At 40.8% G+C, this 23,167-nt stretch overlaps 4 protein-coding genes across 14 annotated transcripts; 1 reads left to right on the top strand and 3 right to left on the bottom strand.

Moving 5' to 3' along the window:
• The first annotated feature begins 1,628 nt into the window (after positions 1-1,628).
• On the top strand, positions 1,629-10,846 carry LOC110792732 (universal stress protein A-like protein). Its single transcript, XM_021997563.2, has 4 exons — positions 1,629-1,939; positions 10,066-10,169; positions 10,328-10,446; positions 10,538-10,846. Exons 1-4 carry the CDS (start codon positions 1,735-1,737, stop codon positions 10,614-10,616), a joined length of 507 nt encoding a protein of 168 aa, XP_021853255.1. The 5' UTR covers positions 1,629-1,734; the 3' UTR covers positions 10,617-10,846.
• LOC110792731 (calreticulin) lies at positions 10,759-14,837 on the bottom strand. Its single transcript, XM_021997562.2, has 14 exons — positions 14,607-14,837; positions 13,431-13,538; positions 13,144-13,336; positions 12,792-13,050; positions 12,634-12,690; positions 12,471-12,518; positions 12,288-12,374; positions 12,114-12,171; positions 11,944-12,011; positions 11,764-11,859; positions 11,616-11,663; positions 11,336-11,365; positions 11,159-11,239; positions 10,759-11,043 (listed from the first exon to the last, which is right to left on the bottom strand). The coding sequence occupies exons 1-14, from the start codon at positions 14,707-14,709 to the stop codon at positions 11,032-11,034; spliced, it is 1,248 nt and encodes a 415-aa protein (XP_021853254.1). The 5' UTR covers positions 14,710-14,837; the 3' UTR covers positions 10,759-11,031.
• An 851-nt stretch (positions 14,838-15,688) lies between these two features.
• On the bottom strand, positions 15,689-22,882 carry LOC110792730 (RNA pseudouridine synthase 1). Of its 11 annotated transcripts, none has more exons than XR_008932789.1 (7): positions 22,307-22,882; positions 19,755-21,094; positions 19,426-19,521; positions 17,831-18,309; positions 16,940-17,739; positions 16,448-16,804; positions 15,689-16,356 (listed from the first exon to the last, which is right to left on the bottom strand). XR_008932789.1 is itself a non-coding variant. In XM_056843536.1 (2 exons), exons 1-2 carry the CDS (start codon positions 22,716-22,718, stop codon positions 20,427-20,429), a joined length of 1,080 nt encoding a protein of 359 aa, XP_056699514.1. In that variant the 5' UTR covers positions 22,719-22,882; the 3' UTR covers positions 19,603-20,426. The 11 variants fall into 11 exon arrangements, 1 of the variants encoding a protein (XP_056699514.1); XR_008932793.1 differs by having other exon boundaries at positions 17,831-18,249; XR_008932795.1 differs by having other exon boundaries at positions 17,831-18,191.
• On the bottom strand, positions 17,547-18,057 carry LOC130471351 (pyrophosphate-energized vacuolar membrane proton pump). Its single transcript, XM_056841412.1, has 3 exons — positions 18,001-18,057; positions 17,818-17,903; positions 17,547-17,739 (listed from the first exon to the last, which is right to left on the bottom strand). Exons 1-3 carry the CDS (start codon positions 18,055-18,057, stop codon positions 17,547-17,549), a joined length of 336 nt encoding a protein of 111 aa, XP_056697390.1.
• Positions 22,883-23,167: the final 285 nt, after the last annotated feature.

Raw genomic sequence — 23,167 nt, 5'->3', positions numbered from 1 at the left:
TTCATGGAGTTTGATGGTGTGGTATCTAGTTAGTCCGCTAATTTGACTTGATTTTTAGGCACTTTTTATGTTTTGCGCGTTGAATTTTAGGTGTTGTTGAATTGAATTGGTTTATGCAATTTGAGGGGTAAATTTTGGTTCCGAAGCTCTAATTTTGCAATTTCAGGAGTAATTAAGGCTTTTAGAAATCAAATTGGTGCATGAATTTGATTCATTTATGATCAATTAAAACGATAACTCGATTCACTTAATGTATGAGCTGATTAATTTTTTTGAGCTAAATTTGATCTATCAAGAAGATCATTGCTTTTTAGTTCAATATTCCTTCTTGTGATGTGGATAGCAAGTTGACTTGGTTAACAAATTTTGGGTTTGAAACTGGATCAAAACCTTAATAATAATATTTTAAAATGTTGACTTTATTGATTGTTATGACATCCATTACTCAAGTTCAGGAGGAAAGCTTATCAACTTGTTCTTGATTCTTACCAGGGTTGGAGATCGAAAATTTAGGTTCAGTACGTGTCAATGGAAAGTCTGACTTAAATGTTCCGTTATTGGAAGCTCCTATAGTGTGACAGTGTTAACAAGATGACAGAATTATTGTGCTAAATGATAGTTTGTATTTTTAATTTGAGCATGGCTTTATTTGGAAGACTTCGAACTAAATTAATGAAGACCTTTGTTGCTGTGCATACTTGGTTTTGTTCATTATTTTCGTAATTATTTGTTGAGAGTAAGCCCGGTTACTTTGTTTTATAATCATAATATTTGTTGGTGATTTATTTGTTGGTGCTGCTTCTGCTTGCTCCTATAGTTCTCTGGCTTCTGTTGTGGTGTATGATGGCTGCAGGTTCTGTTGTTGCAGTCTGATTTGCAGACTTCTGTTGTGTGTAGTCTGGTTGCTTTGTGCAATTTTTGTGTTTTTCTGCTTCTGTGGTGCTCTTGCAGGATGCAAGCTTGCTCATTTGTTGTGTTTTTCTACTTATGTGATGCTCTTGTAGGATGCAAGCTTGCTGGTTAAGTTTGCTTCTTTCATGCTTGCTGTTGTAGTGATGGTTGCAGATTTGCAGGATGTTAATTGTAGTTTCTGCTTCTTGTTGAGTCCTTGTGTTGTAGTTGTAATAAGCACATACACCGTACCAGGTCGATCCCAAAATCCAGCCGTTGGGCTTTAAGAAGGTAATTTTTACATTGGGGCATTTGGTGAATTATATTTTAATATAGGAGTATTTGGTGAAATAAGTTACATTATAGGGGTATTTGGTGAATTAGAAAGTAAGGCTAACGGCAGACTAACAGCGCGTCATTAGTAAGGGTAGTTTGAGTATTATAGTAAAGGTGAGGGGCATTTGGTGAATTTCTGAAAGTTGAGGGGCATTTGGTGAATTTCGTGAAAATTGAAGGGTATTTCATGAAAAATCCGTATAAAAAAAGAAAATATAAATTTATGAGCTATACACATATATAATCCCTGTCTTAACCATTAAAACAAAACCTAAGTTTCTGCGTCTTTTGACACTAAAAAAACAAAAAAACATAGAAAAATAAAAATAAAAATAAAAACCATTTGCTTTGATGTGCCAACGACGTATGTACAACATACATATTCCAAAACTATATTATATAAACTCATTTCCTCAACTATATTGTCATAACACCAACAAAAAAGAACATATCACTATTATTCACCACTAGCAGTAGTACTATAGAATTAAGTTGAAATTTGGAATAATGGGTAGTGGTGGTGACGTGGTTGCAGACGGCGAGGCAAGGAAGATAGTAGTGGCGGTGGATGAGAGTGAAGAGAGCATGTACGCCTTGACATGGTGCCTTAAAAACATCATCCTACAACAACAACCGCAAAATTTGCAAGATGCCCTTGTGCTTCTCCATGCCAAGCGACCCACTGTTGTGTACCCTTTCTTGGATAAATCTGGTATTTATATTTCATCATCGTCTTAGCAAATACAATTCATGGATATATTTTTGCTACTTAATTGATAGGAAAATTTGGTAATATTAATCCAACCTTTGACCGATTTTCTTTTATTAAGCCCACCTACGACATATTTTTTAATAATCCCACCTTTATTACCTAACAACTTTTATTGGGCCCAACAGGTCATAAAACTGTTGTAAGCGGCATTATTTCTCTACATGGCAGTACTCTCTCGATATATTCAGTCATCATCATCAATTCATCACCATCTCGTTGACTTTTTCATCGATTATCGGCCACTTAGGCCCAATAAAAGTCGTCGGGTAGTAAAGGTGGGATTATTAAAAAATATGTCGTAGGTGGGATTAATAAAAGAAAATCGGCCAAAGGTTGGATTAATATTACCAAATTTTCCTAATTGATAAAAGTAATTGTTATATTTCATCATTTTGATCGAATGAACAGAATTAAACTATTTCTTGGTGCGTTTAATGGACCATCGAAGTAATAGAAACTTTTGTCATCCGAATTTCGTGATGATTTTTCCTTAGGAAATTAGCCATTGGGTGCAGAAAGATGTACAAAGTGTAAGACGATAAATGGTGTAGACGGGGTTCAACCCAATTTTTAAGTAACTCCTCGAAATTTTACTAACTAAACTAGTTTAGTTGACATCCACATAACCAATTCAATCAAATAATCAATACCAACATACTTCGTAGGTAGAACATCTTTCAAAACCTAAAATTCTTTTCTTTTTTTAAATATTTCTAAACCTATAAGTGATTTTTTTTTTTTTTTTGAAATAAGTTACTCCATTACTACGTACTTGTTATAATAATGTTTCATGTTACCATCAACTAAACAAAAAATTATCATCACTAAAGCTAATAAATTTTGTTTAGAAACAATATATAGCAAAAAGCTCATTAAATTAGGGGGATTGACAACAACTCTACAATGTAGATCGAATACTTCGTCTCTCTTTGGCCACCTTCGCCATCCGTACAAGTGATCGAATTGCAATCTTCATAAATATGCCCAATGGGCCAATGGGTGGGTATCATACTAATATCATGCCATTATGACGAAAGGTCACTAGCTAACAAAGTAACTACGTAACTGAGCGTATTCTTTTGGTACAAAATACAATTAGAATTTAAAGGGACTAGTCAATTTAAAAGCTTATTTCTCTTAATTGTTTGGGTACATTCTATCGAGTGATGATAAAAGTCGCAAGTTATGATAATATTTAGTTGTCGTAATCTTACATGTCGGAGTTTAATTGGTACATATAGCGATACGCAGGTGTTTCTGCGAAGAAAATGCTAAGTGTGAAAATAGGGGAAGCCTCTTCAACCAGGTTGTCGTTTTCCTCCAATCGGTTGTGGTTTGTCCTACAAAAACGGCAAACGTAAACTGGCTCGGGGGGTTCCCGAGAAAACCCTCTCCGACGCTCAAGTCAGTTCTTGTAGAGAGAGAAAGTAGTGAGAGAGTCAGTGTGAGAATAATTGCATACCTCAGTAATGATTAGGTGAAGCATATTTATAGTAATGCAGGATGGCATTATTAGTAAATATAGGCAAGTGTAGGGGTATGGAATCTTGGGCCTGTAGGGGGCTGAGATATAGACCCCTAACTTCTGGTCTGAGCCCATCAAGAGGTTTGTGTTTTAGGGTATTTTCAGTAATTTTCCCTGAAAGGGTATCTTGTTAATTTGTGTATAAAGTGGGTCCCACAGGGGGGCCCGAACATTAGCCCCACGCCAAATTTGCGAGTTCTGGTCAAAGACTCGGGAGTTTGGCGGAATGAACTCAGCCCTCCGGCTTTTGTTACGTATACATGGGTTGCTTGCCCGGCTGGCTAGCAATGTTTGTGAGCTTGGCGAAGGTCATGCCTAGTTGAGACATTCCACATTGGGCGGTTGCTTCAAATTTGTGCTGAGAGAGGTATGGGTGTGACGCGCGCGGCTGGGCTTTTGTTTTCCGCCACAAGGGCGCGGGCACAAGGCTAGGCTTGGCTTTTGTTTTCCGCCCCAAGGACGCGCGCACAAGGCTCGGCTTGGCTTTTGTTTTCCGCCCCAAGGGCGCGGGCACAAGACAGGGCTTGGCTTTTGTTTTCCGCCCCAAGGGCGGGCGCACAAGGCTGAGCTTGACTTTTGTTTTCCGCCCCAAGGGCGCGGGCACAAGGCTGGGCTTTGGCTTTTGTTTTCCGCCCCAAGGGCGTGTGCACAAGGCTGAGCTTGGCTTTTATTTTCCGCCCCTAGGGCACGGGCACAAGGCTTGGCTTGGCTTTTGTTTTCCGCCCCAAGGGCGCCGGCACAAGGCTCGGCTTGGCTTTTGTTTTCCGCCCCAAGGGCGCGGGCACAAGACTCGGCTTGGCTTTTGTTTTCCGCCCCAAGGGCGCCGGCACAAGGCTCGACTTGGCTTTTGTTTTCCACCCCAAGGGCGCGGGCACAAGGCTCGGCTTGGCTTTTATTTTCCGTCCCAAGGGCGCGGGCACAAGGCTGGGCTTGGCTTTTGTTTTCCGCCCCAAGGGCGCCGGTACAAGGCTCGGCTTGGCTTTTGTTTTCCACCCCAAGGGCGCGGGCACAAGGCAGGGCTTGGCTTTTGTTTTCCGCCCCAAGGGCGCGGGCACAAGGTTGGGCTTGGCTTTTGTTTTCCGCCAAGGGCGCGGGAATGGTTGAGCGGCGTGGCTGCTGTTATGACTCGGCGTGACTGCTCTTTGTTAATCGGGCAAGAGGCGCCGATTGGCGTGGCTGCTCCTTTTTTTTTCGAAGGCTGGCGGAGGAAGGGCATGCCAGGCGTGGCTGTTCCTTTCTCGGCGTGGCTGCTCCTGTTTTTTTTTTTTTTTTTTTTGGCGAAGGCTGGCGGAGGAAGGTCATGGCAGGCGTGGCTGTTCCTTTCTCGGCGTGGCTGCTCCCTTTTTTTTTCCGCCGTATGTACGTGGGTAGGATGATGGCTGATGCTTTCTCTTGGCGTGGCTGTTGTTTTGTCGCTCGATGTCGGGTGCGGTGCGTGAGAGAGAGTCGCACATGATGGTGCCATGGCTTTTACTTTCCGCACATGATGGTGCCAAGGCTTCTACTTATGGTGCCATGGCTTCTCTTTGCCGCACATGATGGTGTCGTGGCTTTTACTTATGGTGTCATGGCTTCTACTTGCCGCACATGATGGTGCCAAGGCTTCTACTTATGGTGCCATGGCTTCTCCTTGCCGCACATGATGGTGTCGTGGCTTTTACTCGCCGCACATGATGGTGCCATGGCTTCTACTTATGGTGCCATGGCTTCTACTTGCCGCACATGATGGTGCCAAGGCTTCTATTTATGGTGCCATGGCTTCTACTTGCCACACATGATGGTGCCAAGGCTTCTACTTATGGTGCCATGGCTTCTCCTTGCCGCACATGATGGTGTCGTGGCTTTTACTCGCCGCACATGATGGTGCCATGGCTTCTACTTATGGTGCATGGCTTCTACTTGCCGCACATGATGGTTCCAAGGCTTCTACTTATGGTGTCATGGCTTCTCCTTGCCGCACATGATGGTGTCGTGGATTTTACTCGCCGCACATGATTGTGCCATGGCTTCTGCTTCTACTTGTCATACACATGACGGTGCCATGGCTTCTACTTATGGTGCCATGGCTTCTACTTTCCGCACATGACTTAGATAAATTTTGATAAGTATGGGAATGGGTTGTTGTTCTCCAAAGGAGCTAATGAGCCCCCATGCTTGGACGAACGACGATGCGCCATTCTTGAAAATGACTTAAATTATTTTGCTTAGTATGGGAGTGGGCTTCTGTTCTCCAAAGGGACTAATGAGCCCCATGTTTGGGCGAACGAAGATGCACCATTCTTGAAAATGACTTAGATTATTTTGCTAAGTATGGGAATGGGCTGTTGTTCTCCAAAGGGACTAATGAGCCCCATGCTTGGGCGAACGATGATGCGCCATTCTTGAAAATGACTTAGATTATTTTGCTAAGTATGGGAATGGGTTGTTATTCTCCAAAGGGACTAATGAGCCCCATGCTTGGGCGAATGATGATGCGCCATTCTTGAAAATGACTTAGATATTTTTGCTAAGTATGGGAATGGGCTGTTGTTCTCCAAAGGGACTAATGAGCCCCATGCTTGGGCGAACGATGATGCGCCATTCTTGAAAATGACTTAGATTATTTCACTAAGTATGGGGCTGGCTGAAATTCTTCGCCGGGTCCCCGACGAAGGGGGGAAAACGAAGGGCCTTTTCTGGTCCCCCCTGAGCCGGGGGGAATGGGAATGTTGTTCCCCAAAGGGACTAATGAGCCCCATGCTTGGGCGAACGATGATGCGCCATTCTTGAAAATGACTTAGATTATTTTGCTAAGTATGGGAATGGGCTGTTGTTCTCCAAAGGGACTAATGAGCCCCATGCTTGGGCGAACGATGATGCGCTATTCTTGAAAATGACTTAGATTATTTCACTAAGTATGAGTTCATGTGCTTGAATTTGGCTTGTCTTTTCCTTTTGACGTGTGCTGCGCTTGCATGGACAACGTTTGGCTTCTACTTACAACATTCTAGAAACGAATTTGCTAAGTAATATTACTGGTCGAGCTCTTTACTATTGCCATGAAGATATAAAGCTTTGTTTACAATGATGGGATGTTATTTAGCCTATGGCGGGCTTACATGTATCTTACCCCCACTTTCATCATTGAAAACTATGGCTGTGAGCTATAAAACTAAGTACTTTTGAGAAAGGGAGAAATTCTTAGGAGATTGAACATAAAACCTTCTAAGGTTGTCGGCGTTCCATGGGCGAGGGAGGGGCTTCTGGCTTGGCTTTCTTGGCCAGTGGATGGGGGGTACTTGTCCCTCTCTTGAGGCTGTTAACATAGCATCGCCTGCCCACTTGTTGATCCCCAAAGATTTTTCCCACGGAGCCATCTTCCAACTCAAACTGCATGAGAAGTTGGTACACAGAGATTGCGGCTTTTATTTTGCTTAGTAGAGGTCGGCCTAAGATGATGTTGTATGGTAGGGAGATGTCCACGACAAGAAAGTCTACCAACAACCGTCTTCCCTTGTTTTTAGGACCCAACCTGACAGGTAGCTTGATGGTGCCTTGAGGATGGACGGCTTGACCTCCAAATCCAATGAGTGGCTGGGAGATGGTTTTCAGATCATCTTTGGAATACTTGAGCCCTTCTAGACACTTTAGAGTAATGATGTCGGCGGATGATCCACTATCCACTAACACTCGCCCTACCGTTGAGTTAGCGACTTTCATCTCGATGACCAGCGGATCGTCATGGGACTCTTGAATTGGATGGCTAGTGTTCCCACCAAATGTCATCACCGGGGCTATTTGAGAAGCCGATGCCACTTTTAGGGCTTGATGTTCCAGTGCCCATAAGCTATCCTTCGCCTTGCTCACATACCCTCCTGTTGCCAAGCCTCCGGCTATCACTCCAATGTAGTCTCCCGTATCATCACTAAGAGACTCCTTTTCTTTGGCTTTTGCTTTTGGGGGAGGATTCTTCCTTAAGTAATTATTCAGCTTGCCCTTGTCAGCCAAGTGATCCAGTGCCTTTTTCAGCTCCTTACAGTTCTTTGTGGTGTGCCCGCACTCGTGGTGAAACTCACACCAAAGTGACTTGTCTCGCTTTGCTTCGGGCGTACGGATTGTAGGTGGCTTAGGGAGGATGTCTTTTCCTTTAAGATCAAGGTAAATCTCCCGCCTATTGCGGTTGTACCTCTGATCCCCACCATGGTCATCAACCATAACCGACTTTTTGAGGGAGGGCTGAGTTTGGTCGTGGCCGCCGTTAGGTCTTGGCTTTTGTTTTTGCCTTGTTCCACTCTCACCACCCCAATTGATCTTACAAATATATGTGGCTTGAATGTGCATTTGGGCCTTCTCCATTGCTTCCTCGAGGTTGGACACCCCGGACTTAACCAATTCAAACTTGAAGTCATCTGGCTGAAGATCTGCCAAGAGGGCTGCGAACTTGGTTTCGTCCTTGAGATTGTGTATCTTTAGGACTTCTTCATTGAATCTCTTAATATAATTGCGAAGGGTCTCTGTCTCTCCCTGTCTGACTGCCATTAAGTTGACACTTGTCCTTTGGTGCCTCCGACCCGCCGCGAATTGGCTGATGAAAACCTTTTCAAGCTCACTGTAGCTCTTGATGCTTCCCTTTGGTACGTGCTTGTTGAACCATATAAGGGCAAGACCCTTCAAGGTGGTTGGAAAGTACCTGCACCAAGTAGCTCCGCATCCAGTCTGAACGTTCATTTGAGCCGCATAGGCGGCCATGTGTTCTTCTGGATCCGTAGTTCCATCGAAAGGCTCGATGGTAGGGACCTTCACTTTGTCTCGGCGGGGGGTGTTCATTATTTCTTGGGAGAAGGGAGTGAGAGCCTCTTGCAATGACGAGGTATGTCTGTGCCTATCAGTTCTTGGTGGAGGGGAGTTCCATCTTCCTTTTGGGGAGGTATGCCTACCTCTACTCTCTGGGAGAGGCGAGTATGTTCGCTCACGGCGTGGAGGGATCCTTCCTATTCTTGAGGGTGAGCGATGCCTTGGGCGATGAGAAGATGAATGAGCCCCTGGCTGTTGATCGAGGGGTGAAACCCTTGTCCTGGGGGAACGGCCTCTAGCCCGGCTAGAGGGTGAGTGACATCTCCTTATAGGAGAAGGTGAGTGCCTCCTGAGAGATGTCCTTCGAGAGCTGACCTCGATCGGTCTGACTTGTCTTGAAGGAGTGGGGTGGTCTCGTGCGGAGGCCGTAGTCTTAGCATTAGAGGGGGATAGACCTCGGGTGATCCTATCATTCATGATGGCTTCTCTGGCTTGTTCGAGGCGCCTTCTGTGCAAGAGGTCTCGAGCATCAAGGTCTCCTCTGTGCAGTTGTCGATCTTCAATTACCCGGCGTGCATCTTGGCTGGCCCTTGATTGGCGAGGGCGAGGCTGTGCCCCACCCCTGTCACCTAGCCTGTCCTTCACACTTCGGGACTGTGCCCTGTGGATGGTATGAGATGTTGTGCTCACCTTTGAGCTGGTAGGGTGGTTTGGATGTTTCCTTGAAGGTCCTTCTCCCATTCCTTGGAGGTTGTGGATAGCCTCATTGACTTGAGCAGCCAAATACTCTAGATCCTTTCGGGTGACCAAGTTCTCAGGGTGACCCTCGACATGGGGCTGTTGATTCTCATGGTCCTGATCACCATCGTGATCATCTCCGTTCCTCGAAGTAGGCATCAACACGTAGTTGGGATGGGACTCTGATCGATGAGAGGAGGAGTGTTGCCTGGTTCGTCGAGTGTTAACCATGGCTTGTAGTTGACTTCCCCACAGACGGCGCCAACTGTTTCTGCGAAGAAAATGCTAAGTGTGAAAATAGGGGAAGCCTCTTCAACCAGGCTGTCGTTTTCCTCCAATCGGTTGTGGTTTGTCCTACAAAAACGGCAAACGTAAACTGGCTCGGGGGGGTTCCCGAGAAAACCCTCTCCGACGCTCAAGTCAGTTCTTGTAGAGAGAGAAAGTAGTGTGAGAGTCAGTGTGGGAATAATTGCATACCTCAGTAATGATTAGGTGAAGCATATTTATAGTAATGCAGGATGGCATTATTAGTAAATATAGGCAAGTGTAGGGGTATGGAATCTTGGGCCTGTAGGGGGCTGAGATATGGGCCCCTAACTTCTGGTCTGAGCCCATCAAGAGGTTTGTGTTTGAGGGTATTTTCAGTAATTTTCCCTGAAAGGGTATCTTGGTAATTTGTGTATAAAGTGGGTCCCACAGGGAGGGCCCGAACAGTAGGCTATGCGCACAATAAGGTAGTCGATATAAAGAAGGAAACAAATTAGAATAATAAGATTTTTCTACCTTTTTTTTATAATATGTATAATAGGTTATATAAGTTAAACATTTTAGTTTCCATTTTAAATAATGACACATGAGCATGACATGTCATCCTTGTGACACGGCTGAAATGTCGCATGTTGCGACCTTTATAATTTTCGTATTCTATTATCGAATATGTAGGGGAGTATGTTTTGATATTATTTTTATTTTATTTTTTTGAGGGGAATGTTTTGATATTAGTTTGTATTTGTTATCGTTGAAAATCCAGCATATTTGTGCTCCCATGATGCTTTATCATCACTAGATAGGAGGGACAACGAAATGGCATGTTGGGTCCTACAGAGGGCTCAGAAGCTTTGCTTACAGCATGAAGTGAGTTATTCTTCTAACTAAACTCTCTTAAGTATCTAAAAAGGTGGAATATATAATCTTTCCTCGAATGATACTAGATTCGCAACAATATCTCCCATCTATTGTCAAAATCGCTTTGACTTGACTCTAATAGGTTCCCCTGTGAGTTCGGTTTTCAGGTGAAGGTCGAGACGAAGGTTGAAGAAGGGGATCCAGGGGATGTAATATGTGAGATGGTGAAAGTTTTGAAGGCTGACTTGCTTGTCATGGGATGCCACGGCTATGGTCAGTTCACCAGGTACTACTTCAATTATACTCTACTATGGAAAACATGCTTCGTTTTCTATTCCATACTTTATTTAAAAAACACTACGTATAATGTATTTCAGGGCGATAATGAAGAGTGTGAGCCATCACTGCGTTCAAAATGCGAGCTGCCCTGTTCTAGTCGTAAAGATGCCAAAATAAAATGCCCCCGCCTATTCGCAACCAATGCTGTCGCTTTATAAGCTAATCAAGGGTTGTGTGCATGTGTCCATAGTCCTTTTATACGATTGTGATTTTTTTAATTGAGTTGCACAACAATAAGTTATAGAGAAATGCAACAAAATAGTCGTAACTCAGCTCAATTGCCATTCCAGAATCTCTATATAATGTTTAAATTGTTAAAGGAAAAGCTGGGAATTTTGTTGGCCTTCTGCTATTATCCACCAAACAAGCCTAATATTGAGATAAACCAATCTGTCATACAGGCTTTTTCACTTTGGTGTCTTTTTTAACCTATTACCAAAAACCTATGCTAAAAATTGACATGAGAAAATTGCTAGTGAACAATGAGGCTGAATAAGAATTCTCATCTAAAGACTTCATATTGCTCCCGTCCTCAAAGTTCATCCTGTAAAACACACCACAAAAAATGACCAAAGTTAGGAAATATTCTTGTAGAAAGTAATGCCATAATACATTGTTAAGCAAAATACACAAGAGAGATATCAATATGAGGACATTACATGTTGGTCCTCATCCTTGTCATCTGATTTATCAGCATCGGCGTCAGAGTCGTCAGCATCAGCTTCATCTTCATCCTCGGCCTGAAGAAAGCATTAAAAGACAAGGGTTTAGGCCACCATTTTTTTAAAAGAAAGAAATTGATAGGTTACCGCAGAGAATTTTGATTTGGCACTTACATCAGATTCAACGGGATTGTCCTTGGTTTCCTGTTTAAGATATTAAAATTGAGTCAGAACATTTGGTGTTTATTTTCATGACGGGCAGTAAAATTAACTGGAGCAGTATAATAATTTTCAACTGGATGTATCACTATCCCCTTCCTCCCATCCCACTTTACTAAAAGTTACCAACAGAAGATGTGCAGAAGGGGACTCAAAAAGCGATGTCACTAGGGAGAGTACAAGAAGCTTCATAAGCACCAAAAATAAAAATCAGGGAAAAAGATGATGCTCATACCTCCTCCTCTCTCTTCTTCTCTGCCTCCTCAAAGGCAGACTTTTCAGCCTGCAACAGACATGCAAGACAATGTCAGAATAATTCAAATTCCCAGATATTGGAAGATTGGAAATAATCAATTCCTAACAGGAAAAACAAACCAACTTACATCCTTTTGTTTGCCCCATGTTTCTTCAGCCAGCTGCTTGGCATACTCGGGATCATCACAGACCAAGACATTGTCAAAGAGTGTGCCAGACTTCACCTGAAGAAAGGTGGAACACATTATCAATATCCTTATCTTGTTAGCTTTAAGCGAATACCAAAACTCAACGAGAAGTGCAGTTACCTGCCACAACTCAACACCGACATATTTGAGGCTGGGGTAAACATAGAGTTCTGGGTTATCCTTAAAATCTGAAAAACAAAAGCATTCTGGTCAGCCATCTGCTTTCTGTGCGGGAAAATTGGCAAGGGGCAATCAAGCATCAATATATATAAGAGGAAACAAGTGCACACCTGGGTTGTCAATCATGGGTGTCTTCCACTTGCCCTTGTAGTTGGGGTTCTTGATTTTCTGTAGCCAATTTATAAAACTTGTTAACTATATGCTTATGCTATGCGACTTACTAATAATCATAGTAGAAGATTGAAAATAAAACAAACTCCACAAAGAAAACAAAACAAACTAACCTTTGCCTTCCATGGACCCTTGTACTCAGGGTTTGGAATGGTCGGGGCGGTCCACTCACCATCTTCCTCATCATCCCAGTCCTCTGGCTGAAAATCATATGACAAGTAAGATTGTCAGGCTGTCAGCCGTATCCAATTGCAGAGTCTGACAGAACATATATTACAGATATAAATTCACATTACCTTCTTGGCATCAACATCGGGAATTTCGGCTGGGATGTCATCATAACCCTGTTAAAACAATAGACTAATAATAAGTTCACCATTCCAATATGGATAAATAAATTCAACAATCTCGTTTTCATCCAATATCATAAAAGAATCAGCAGAAAAATGATATGATTACCTCTGGTTTCTTGTCTTCGGGGTCGGAAATGTACTCCTTGTCATCCCAATCCTCAGGCTAAAAAGCAAATAACCATCAAAGCAATTAGTGTAAATGTTCAGCAGCCTGTCCAAACGGAACGGAAAAAACAGAATTGGATTTGCTCAAAAAGCAGATACCTTTTTAGCTTCAGGATCCTTGATTTTCTTAGGAGGAAGGAGATCCCAGTCATCGTATAGACTACCAGTTTGTTTCTCCTCATTGTCGATAAGAATGCTGTAGGTAGCATCTGGGCGAAGAATGAAAGTGTAGACGTGGCTCAACTGGTCAGTCTCACAAGGGACATCCTTCTTGATCAAGTGGTTTTCTCCATTGTGGTTAAGAATGGCATGGACTTTTTTAGTACTGTATCCACAGATATCTGGACCAAACATAATGCTGCAACGCCAACAAGTTATACATTTCAAATCAGTAAAATCAAGATTGCAAAAGCACAATCCTTCACCATTGGAACTTGGAAGATATAGTTACCTGTATGGAGTATCCCCACCAAATTTCTTCTGGTCAACATCACCACTGAGTAGCTTCATGTAACCACCTCCACAATCAAGCTTCTGTTCATGCTTAACAGAGAACTGGAAAACTAGGTTTTTGTCCTTGTTGCTGAATTCTGGGAATTCAGCAGAGATAGCGTAAAATCTGTAGTCCTCGCTAGTCTGGATACCTGCATTATATGGGTAAAATAAGTTATAACATCGAGTAGCAAAATTCAAGAATCAAACGTTTGCATATACTGGTAAAGAAATCATCAAGTTTACCTTTGTCATTTGCATCTCCATTCCATTTGCCGGAGGTGTAGTTCCACTCTCCTGCCATGTTCTCGTCCTTCTTCCAGTCAGATTTAACCCAACGATTCTCCCATCCATCTTCATCAGCCAAAAGAAATGAGATCAATACAAAAGAAAAAATTGAGATGCAAACTTCTTAACTCAATACACCTCTAAAATATCATATCCATGCTTGTCATTAAACTTCATGTTCTTATAAGGAATTACTCCGTACTAGACAATCCTAATCCCGTGTACTATAAAGTGAGAAATAACATGCCCAAATGTTAATGGCTAACAGCCTATCAATCAACTGAAACGAGGATTGCAGGGGGAAACAAATTTCCACTACTAGTCTTCTAAGACCTGAATCAGCTTGGAAGTTTATCTACATACAATGATGACGAACTACAAACAATGTTACTCAGACTCTTCTTTTAAACTTAAATACTCAGATCCTCAACACCTTCTGATATGAGTTAAGATAAACCAAGTATAGACTACAATTAAACAGAGTTCTATATGGTGTAGCAATCACTTCCAGTATAAGGAATCAGCATCACTGGACGAGGCCAAAACAATCATTTAAATTAAAATACATGAACCTATTAAATCGAAAGGCGGTACAACAGTAGTCCACAGACTCCACACATACACCATTTCTGTGTCATTTCTTCATGGATACGAGACAAGGACATCTCGGTGACGGCTTGATCCTAAATCTTTGACTAATATGTAATTTATAATTCACAATTAGTCGTTTTCATTCACTGAGAAATCTGAAATCGCACGGTCAACAGCGAAAAACAGTAAATAGATCACATTTTGCACGGATCTGCTAAGAATTCAAACAACTAAGAAACACAAAAAAGCAGATCCGTACGAAATCGTATCAAAAACCACATCAATTACATCAAATTGATAATTAAATCAAATACAATTGGAATGGTGTATGATCAACACAACATCGAGCTAAATTCTAGTGATAAAAAATCGTCATTTTAATCAATAAAATTCATGATCCGGATTAAAATTCAGCTAAATTAAGATCAATCAATCAATCTAATCAGAAATCAATGGCTAACAAACTTAAAATTAAAAACTCAAATCCAGAGTCCAAATCGAAAAATTGAATCGAACAGAAAAATGCGAAGTAGTGCGATATACCTTCGAAGCGTTCCTCAAAGAACACTTTAGCAGAAGCGATAGCAAAGAGAGAGAGTAGTAGGAGGAGACAGAAAGCGGTAGGGTTTCGACTCCGAAGCTCCATTGCAGCTAACTCCGAGGAGAGTGTGAGGGAGGAGAGAGAAACTGAGGAAGGTGAGAAATGTACAAATGACCAGTAGTAAATCGAGGCTAAATATAACAAGAGAGATTAGACTTTTTCTAACGAGTATTGATTTTACACTTGGTTAGTCCTAATAGGATATTAATTACTAACGTGGACCTATAATGAATTGACATGTTGGAAATGAGTGTCACTGGATTGACGTGGCAGGTTCTTATTGGGAGTTTTCACGAACTGAAGGGGTCTTGATTTCAGTTTTTGCCCTTGGCTTTCGTGTTATTTAGCGAAATTGCCACTCATTTGGGTTTTTGGGTTTTGCTTGTTTTGGATGAAGGGTTTTATTAAGAATCATCACGTGAGTTGCGCATGTGCACATCTAAGGGATTGTGATCATAAATAATTGTAAATGTATGTGGGGGACATAGGATCTCATCCATGGAAGCTAATATGATTAAATAATTTTTAATTAGTCGACTTTGGATTAGGTTAAGTATGTATTTTTCCGTTCTGTAATCCACAACGGTTCAATTTCTTCTTCCGATGTTAATTTCTTTTGTTTGTTTACTTTCAAAGTGTGTGTCAATAAAACAGATTGCAGTTATAAAAACGGGATGAACTATACATAATTCGACTTAAACAATAGTTTACCCCTCAAACGTGATAACTAATTTGAAATTTCCATGGTAGACTTGGTAGAACCGTGATGATGACGGCCCACAATCTTTACATATTGAGAACATGCCCATTTGTAGTCTTGTAGATGCTTAAGTTTGAAGCCAAAGAAAAAATGAAAGAATTCTAAATAAAGCAACTGTGATTTTTTATTGGTGATTATTTCGTATCGTTCTCTTTTTCGATTCATAAGACTTCTATTTTAAGTCTGAATAAAACCTACTCCGTACTCCAGTAGTGGAGTAGTAGTTTACCATTTTCGGCTTGACAAAATGTAAGAACACACATGTGACATGTGACATGGTATCAGTAAAAAAAACCAGCTGAAGAAGCGAATGATCTGCACTTCCGTTTTTATCTGTTTTTTTTAATTACGGGTACAAGTTACCTACTACTCCCAACTTGGTTGCTACTGTTAAATGAGTAGAGGACAAATTACACTTATGTGATGATCAACAACCCCGGGTTTAAGACCAAGGGTCTCTTGTTCCTTAACAAATGCCTCGAGTTCGAGCCATGGGAATAGAAAAAACCTCAACTGAGAGGGATGCTGCCTATCGAAGTACCCACACAAACTCCCGCGGGAGATTAGTCCACTCGCCGAAAGCGGTGGGAACTCCTCGTAGTAGAACCAAAAAAAACAGCCCGGGTTTAATCCTAGTTTATTTCATAGTTGTACAAGATTATACAAGGCCCAATATTGATCAAAATATGATGGCTCACAATTGTAATGAAATAGGCAACTTGATTAACTTCTCGATATACATGCTGACAAGTTGCGGACTTCCACCGGAGCAAGAACGAATAAACTGCCATGAATTTGACGAGGATGTTTAGTGCAGGACCGAAGGTGGTTGTTTATAATGGTGTTGCCAATGACTGCAGCCTTGTGTGAGATTGACCCTTCTGACCCAGCATTTTGACATGATCCGTAGTACCAGCCTGCTGAAAGCCACACTGTAAAATAAGAAAAGCATTCACTCTTTTCCTAAGATATCAATAATCAATGTGAATATTCAGAAATCTTCCAGGATACCAAAATGCTTACCTCAATGTAATGATGTATCTCTTTGCATTATGCACCTCCTGCTTCTGAAGCGTGTATACAGCAACCCATGCCAGCAGAATCAAGAGCATCAGTTCCCGATCCCATGGCACCAATTTAGCAATGGAGTAAGGGTGTACGGGACCATAAACATCAATAGTAAGGCCAGTAAAGTAACGGAGCTGAGCATAACCAAATAACCATTGCAATCCTATACACACCAGCCGTTGACGGTTACATAAATAGCTACTGCAATAGCGTATTCGGATGGCCTAATATAAGTATAACCCAAAACCAAACCAAACCAAACCAAAATCGCATTTGTTTGTTCTCTTGTCCTGAATACCTCAGCCACATGACCTACAATGAAAATAGTTTAACACAATTATTAGAACATGCAATTATGCAAATCCTATCTTTTTGTGTGTAGGTATTCTGGGTATGGGGTGAAGGCTGATATGAACAGATTTTGAAGTTGGAAGGGCATGCTCATACCTGGGATTTGATGAGGCTAGGCCAAGACCTTACAGCCTTACACATGCTACCCCGTAAGTAGATCATCTGGGTACGGGTAAGCAATCCCATCTAGAATTAACATGAACGAATTCAGCATAAACCACAATTTCAAAATGAAAACTGACTCATTGATCGATAAGCATTACTCCTGCAGTACTTCATCGCTCAACAAATGGCGAGCCCAGCACACTAGCCAACTGCCACACCAAACATCAAGGTGACGGACTATGTTGCTCAGCCTCTTATGTGGGTGTCGTGTCCGACAAGGGATCGGAGGATCTGACATTCCTCTAACACTCTAGAAGTCTAGATGTACTAGGTTTCATACAAGGGCACTATATATTTGGGTGTCAAGTCATGTCGAAGGATCGGAGGATCCGACACCTTCCTCCAACCAGAGTTAAAAGTAACATAGGTGCCGGATCTTCACAATCATAATGTCCATAAAATTGAACAGAGAGAAAAAGTGAACAAAGTACCCACGGCAATGTCTAACTGTCATGAGAGCAGCCGATACTCAAATAAGTTGGCGCTCCAAGGAGGGCTCAATGTCCTATTGTCCTTCACACTCTTGACGTTGAACATGTCAGTTGCAAAAAGTGTGGTTATCAAGCAGAGTAAGATTCCCATGGAGCTGATCATCAGTAGATTGGACATAGCCGTGAAGATGAAGCATAAAGGAGGATATTGATGCTACAAAGAGTGCTGCACAAGAAGGTTCAGCACAGGATCCATACAAGTCAGAGGCCAACCCAGCAATATCTTCTACATTGTCGCACCTGAAAATATTATTGGGATCAGCCGTCATTCATTCAGAAGAAAAATGTCTAGGATGATGGAAAAACCGTAATACAAACGTGAGATACTGACATATTACAGCTGGATTTCTAGAACCACCCTTGGGGAGATTTCTTTCAACTTTACCAGCATAGTCAGCACAACTCTTCCAAGCAAAGCCATGGATGAACCAACAAGACCATAACCAGTAATAGACTCTTCGTATCGCTGCCAATTGTTGCCATAGTAAAACCTCGACAAACCGATTGAACTGAGACATACAGGACTAGAAGTCCATTGGCAGCAAGAAGGAATCCCATTACCGCATCAGATTTGAAAGCATTATAAATGCCTTTCCTTGCTTCTAACTTTGGCATGCATCGCCATCTTCATTCCAGGGAATCCTAGTGCCCAAGTGTGAATGCAATTGTACTGAAAATAGCTATGGCAAGGTCTGACTTGCACATATGACCCTCAATTTTAGTGCATAGATGATTTTCAAGACTGAAGTCCTTCACAGAACCAAGCATAAGGACAGTACCAAAAACAGACATAAATATGGGAGATATTTCCTGAACAGAAATGAAGTTTGGAGATAAGTAAACTAGGGTCTATTGGAGATAAAGATGTATTCATTGTTCATTGCATGATTTTAAAACATAAGTAATTTTCATGGGATATGGTGAATTCTAGAGATATGATACCATGAAATGACCATATAAAATCGACTCGAAATTTCTCAATCAGTTGACCAGATATACCAAGCATATCAAACCGAAGTTAAGAAACAAATAGCCAGACAAAGCTTCATTCATTAGACATTTCCTAACAACATATCAAACCAAAACCAGCAGAATCGCAAAGTTAGGCAAGTTTAGCTGAAAGAAGTCAAAGAACTAGTGCAACAGAACAAGGAAATATGTGTATGGTCATAGTAGAAAAACAAGTACAGAAGTCTTCTTTGATGAAACGTGGAGAAATACTGTGCCGTGGGATGTGCAGTGGTTTTGTGTTAAAAAATACGTAAAAATATTTACTAAAATCCTCAATGAAATCAGTTAATGTTTACTGAGTGACTGCCTAATTCTTTCATCTCCTTTTTTGCATTTCCGTATTACAGTTGTGAATTTTCCCTCCTTAGTTGGTGCATTGGGTTGATAGTTGATAGGTGGAAAAACAGGTATTGATGAGTAACTAGTTGTTGGGCCCGGGCGATGCCCCGGGTTACTCCATTAATAACATTCACATTTACTTATATTTTCTTTGCAATGATAACATGAAACATGTAATAGCTTAGTGGTAAAAGATTCATTATTACGTATACTTTCTTATAGACGCCTTTTAATATATAGAATAGATTTTGGTTTTCTTTACAGTGGCCAGTTTGATTAGGTTTCTTCATTATTATTTACTCCATAATATATACTACATATGTTCTAACTTCTAAGACTCCTTTTAAACAGCCATACTTTCTAAACGTTAGCAGTTTCTGATAAGCAATATAATATCCAGGGAGCTAGCTCTCCTGTTTGTTTATTCCATGTGTGCTGACACAACCAAATGCAAAACTTAGTAGCTTATCCCAACATCAAAGAACAACTAATCAATGCAAGCTAAACAATTGAATAATTGTTGGATTTTCAAACAAGTTGTTATACAGACCTAAATTTTGAGTTACAGTAGCTTACTTTTGTTGAATGGTGGTCCAAATATGAAGATTTGTCCGTCCATTTATTACCCGCTTTCTGCAGCAGACAGTGCCAACATCTTCCAATTAGAGCTGACTTTCAAACAAGATAGTTCAAAGTTCAGATAACAAAATTGAAAATTCAAAGACCTCAAATAAGGTGCCCTATAATTTCCAATAACTTGAACCATCTGTAACTTTTATTTTGAAACTGATTATTCGAAATCCACCTACATATTAAAATTGACAACACAGCAAGTTTGCTTCAAAAGATCACATGTGGCTGTAATCACTATAAGTCTATAACAATAAAAGTTATGTATTACATACTGGATGATATATGGAAAACACCTTCCAACACACTGGATTTTCACCATCCTCTTCTAATCATCATTGCAAGCAGAAGAACCAAGAACCTGAATTTTGTACCATGAGAAGGGAAGCCATCAAAATAGGGAAGCTTTTACCAGCAAAGACCACCCAAGCAAGCAACCCATAAAAGGATGGGAAACGTGATTGTACTGATTGCCACAATAAGAAGTGCTGAATGTACAAGCAGCAATTCCAATTTCCACATATGACTAATTGCATGATGTTTACTATTAGATGCAAATGCCAGTTTTGTTTCTTGCACTAATTCTCGAACTGGGAGTTTGCGTAAAAGTTCTTTAACATCCAGTTCTCCCACAAAGAAGCTTCATTTCTATGTCCAAACAGAGATTGAGTAGTTTCTTAGAGTAACCAGAACTCAGTATGATTCCGCAACTCGTTAAATCAATTGGAACTCAGAAACAAGATTAGCAGACCAAGTCAAAGGTATCTCAACAGCTCAAGTTGTAGGAATTGAAACAAAGTCTGTTTCAGTCCACGATAAGTAGATTATAAGAACTGTCACTTCCCGAACTTAAATGCACATTCCCAATCCAAATGTCCCAATCAAACCATCTCTCGGCGTTCTCGAAAAACATATTGGCGTGTGACTTGGTTCACCCCTATGTGAAATCATCGTGATTGCATAGCTTGGGTTGCCCAGAGAGGCAATGGTGCATGAAATTTGACTGGAAGACCAGTAACTGGGTGTTCCAATGATAAACTCTCTGCATGAAGGGTATGGCCATCACAAATCTCCCCTTTCCATTCACAGACACCTTCATATTTTACATCCCCTTTTATAGGCATTCCGAGGTACTGACAGTGCAGCCGGATTTGATGTGTCCTTCCACTCTTTGGAAAAGCTCGGACCAATATCTCATCCCTTCCTTGGTTAGCATCTGTTGATGATTTCTCCTCAACTACCACAGTTTTTTCTTGATCTTTTGCACATTTAGATGGCTCTATAAAATGGACAGTCCTATTTACTGATAATAACTCGAAAAGAGTCTCCATGTGCTTCACCGCAGATCCACCAGGTAGTTTCCGTCCAACAACTGATGAAGCATATACACGCCAAGCACCATATTTAGACCTACCATGGCCAGATTGCAACCTGATCCTGTCCCATTTTGGTGCAGAACCTACACAAAGAGCCATATAAGTTTTTTGGACCTTGTGATCAGTAAAGGCCTTGACAAGCTTGCCAGCTACTTTGTGTAATTTGGTTATAACCATTACACCACTTGTATCACGATCCAGCCTGTTAGCAAGGTGGAACTCTGAAGCTTCAACTGAATCTGAAACCACGCAGTACAATGGAACACAAAGTTATGATGCAAATCATGAAATGTAGCGGATATACAGGTTAGCAGCTAATATATGCCATACAGAAAACTTATTGTTCAATGTTATCACTTGTCAGCTGATTGGAGCTTTTTTGACATCCAGCATGTTACCAAATTTTGATGGAGCTAAGTCAGCTAACCAAGTTTTAATGAAGATAATCTTCCACACGTCAAACCTCTTTAAGATTAAGACCATCAGTAACACTCCTGTTTCAAAACATTCAGGAGTATCAGACTATCAGGTATCCACGTCCAAAGGAAAGCCTTTTCAGAGAAACCCTACTCCAAATGCAGCCTTATGATCTTCTCTCCAAATTTCAAAATTCCATCATGCTAAACTGCCAATAATTTTAACTTCTACTTGAAGGTTAAGTTTGTCAGCCATTTATGACAACACCAACAACAACTAATGCAAAGCCTTTCCCCATACATCAAGATTCAAGACAATTATTATACCCATGGAAGCTTGATACTAAACGATCCACCTGATCTGTCTTAATTTTTTTAATGTTTTTTATTGGGGGTGGGAAAAATACTAAATCTAATGTAGTCATATAATATAACCATCCTCTCCGATGAACGAAAATTCAGGTCATCATTGCCTTCCTCGGTACTTTACAGACCACCTTTTTCGAGACATAAATTCATAGAAAATGTGATAAGACGCGTAAAAGCCCATAATATCATCTAAAACCACTTCAAACATCAAAGATTCCAAGGTAATGTATCCCCTAAAGCAAACATGATATCATCTTCTCTCATTTCAAATCCCTAATACACCCACAACTATCCACATTTATAAATTACGGAGACAGTAAATTTCTTTGTTACATGTTACATACATTGACATCAAAATAGATAAAACCTCCTAGTTTAAGCACAATTTTGCATGCCCATTTCCTCTAATTCATTACCAAACAGGCTGCGCAAATATCAATATCTCAATAAGTATAGAACAATATAGAATCCAATCAAACATCCCTAATTTAAGCCTTTCCTAGCATAAAAGATGCAGAAATTAAATTAAATTTAACAAACACATCAGCAAGTAGCAACTAGGTTATGCACAAAATTCAATAACAAACTCATAAATCTGATAAAAAATTCCAAAACTTCAATAAATCAGATAAATAACCAGTTAATTCAAGAGAATAACAAACTAACCAGGAGACTGTTGGAGAAGATGAGGGACAGAAAACAAGACAGTCTCACAGTAAATCCCAAAGGGTTTATTGACAACAAGCAACCATTGATCCTCAAAGATAACGTCATCCCTGGAAAGAGAAAAGGTGGTGGCCTTAGAAGAAGCGGACATGGCTCTGCTAAGCTCGATTTCTTTGGAAATTAGGGGCAATGGTGGGGATAATGGAGTCGGGTAAGGGGAGATTGATGGGGTTTTGGGGTCATTTGCCAATTGGGTTTCTTCCATTGAAGTTGAATTTAATTGTTCTGGGGTTTCGGACGACATTGAAACTTGTGGGGTTGATTGTGAGAAGAGTTTGATTAGGGAGTGTTTGATGGGGTGCAGGAGTTCAGAGCGTAGAAGGTGGGTGAAACAACGAGCAACGGAGAACATCAAAAGGGAAATGGCTCAAGAAGTCTAAGAGACGAGAGTCAATGAGTACGCCATGGGACTATGGGAGGATCAACTTCACATATGATTCATATGAATAATGAAGGAGTTGGAATTTTGAACAAGAAAATCAAAGAAAAATACATTTTGGGATTTGAATAGATAAAAATATTATCTTGCAAAGTTGCAAAATTTTTTTTAACAAATTCCAAAATGGTGGACGGGATATTCGAAGTTGGGACATATCGTTCACATCCTCAATTTTAAATATTGAACTGAAATTTTTTGGTAAAGTTGTAACTTGTAAGTCATTGTTTTAAACATTAAACTGAGACTTTTTGGTAAAGTTGTAAGTCATTGCATAATTTGCAAGTAATGAAACCAATAAGATAATATGAAGAAAAAAAGTACAAAGGCATTGTGTAGGCAATAAGTGAAAGATTTGGCAATAA

The sequence above is a fragment of the Spinacia oleracea genome, chromosome 4, assembly GCF_020520425.1.
Source record: "Spinacia oleracea cultivar Varoflay chromosome 4, BTI_SOV_V1, whole genome shotgun sequence".
Taxonomy (NCBI): Eukaryota; Viridiplantae; Streptophyta; class Magnoliopsida; order Caryophyllales; family Amaranthaceae; genus Spinacia; species Spinacia oleracea.
Note: the sequence above shows the minus strand (reverse complement) of the source record. Positions and strands in the feature narration are given on the sequence as shown.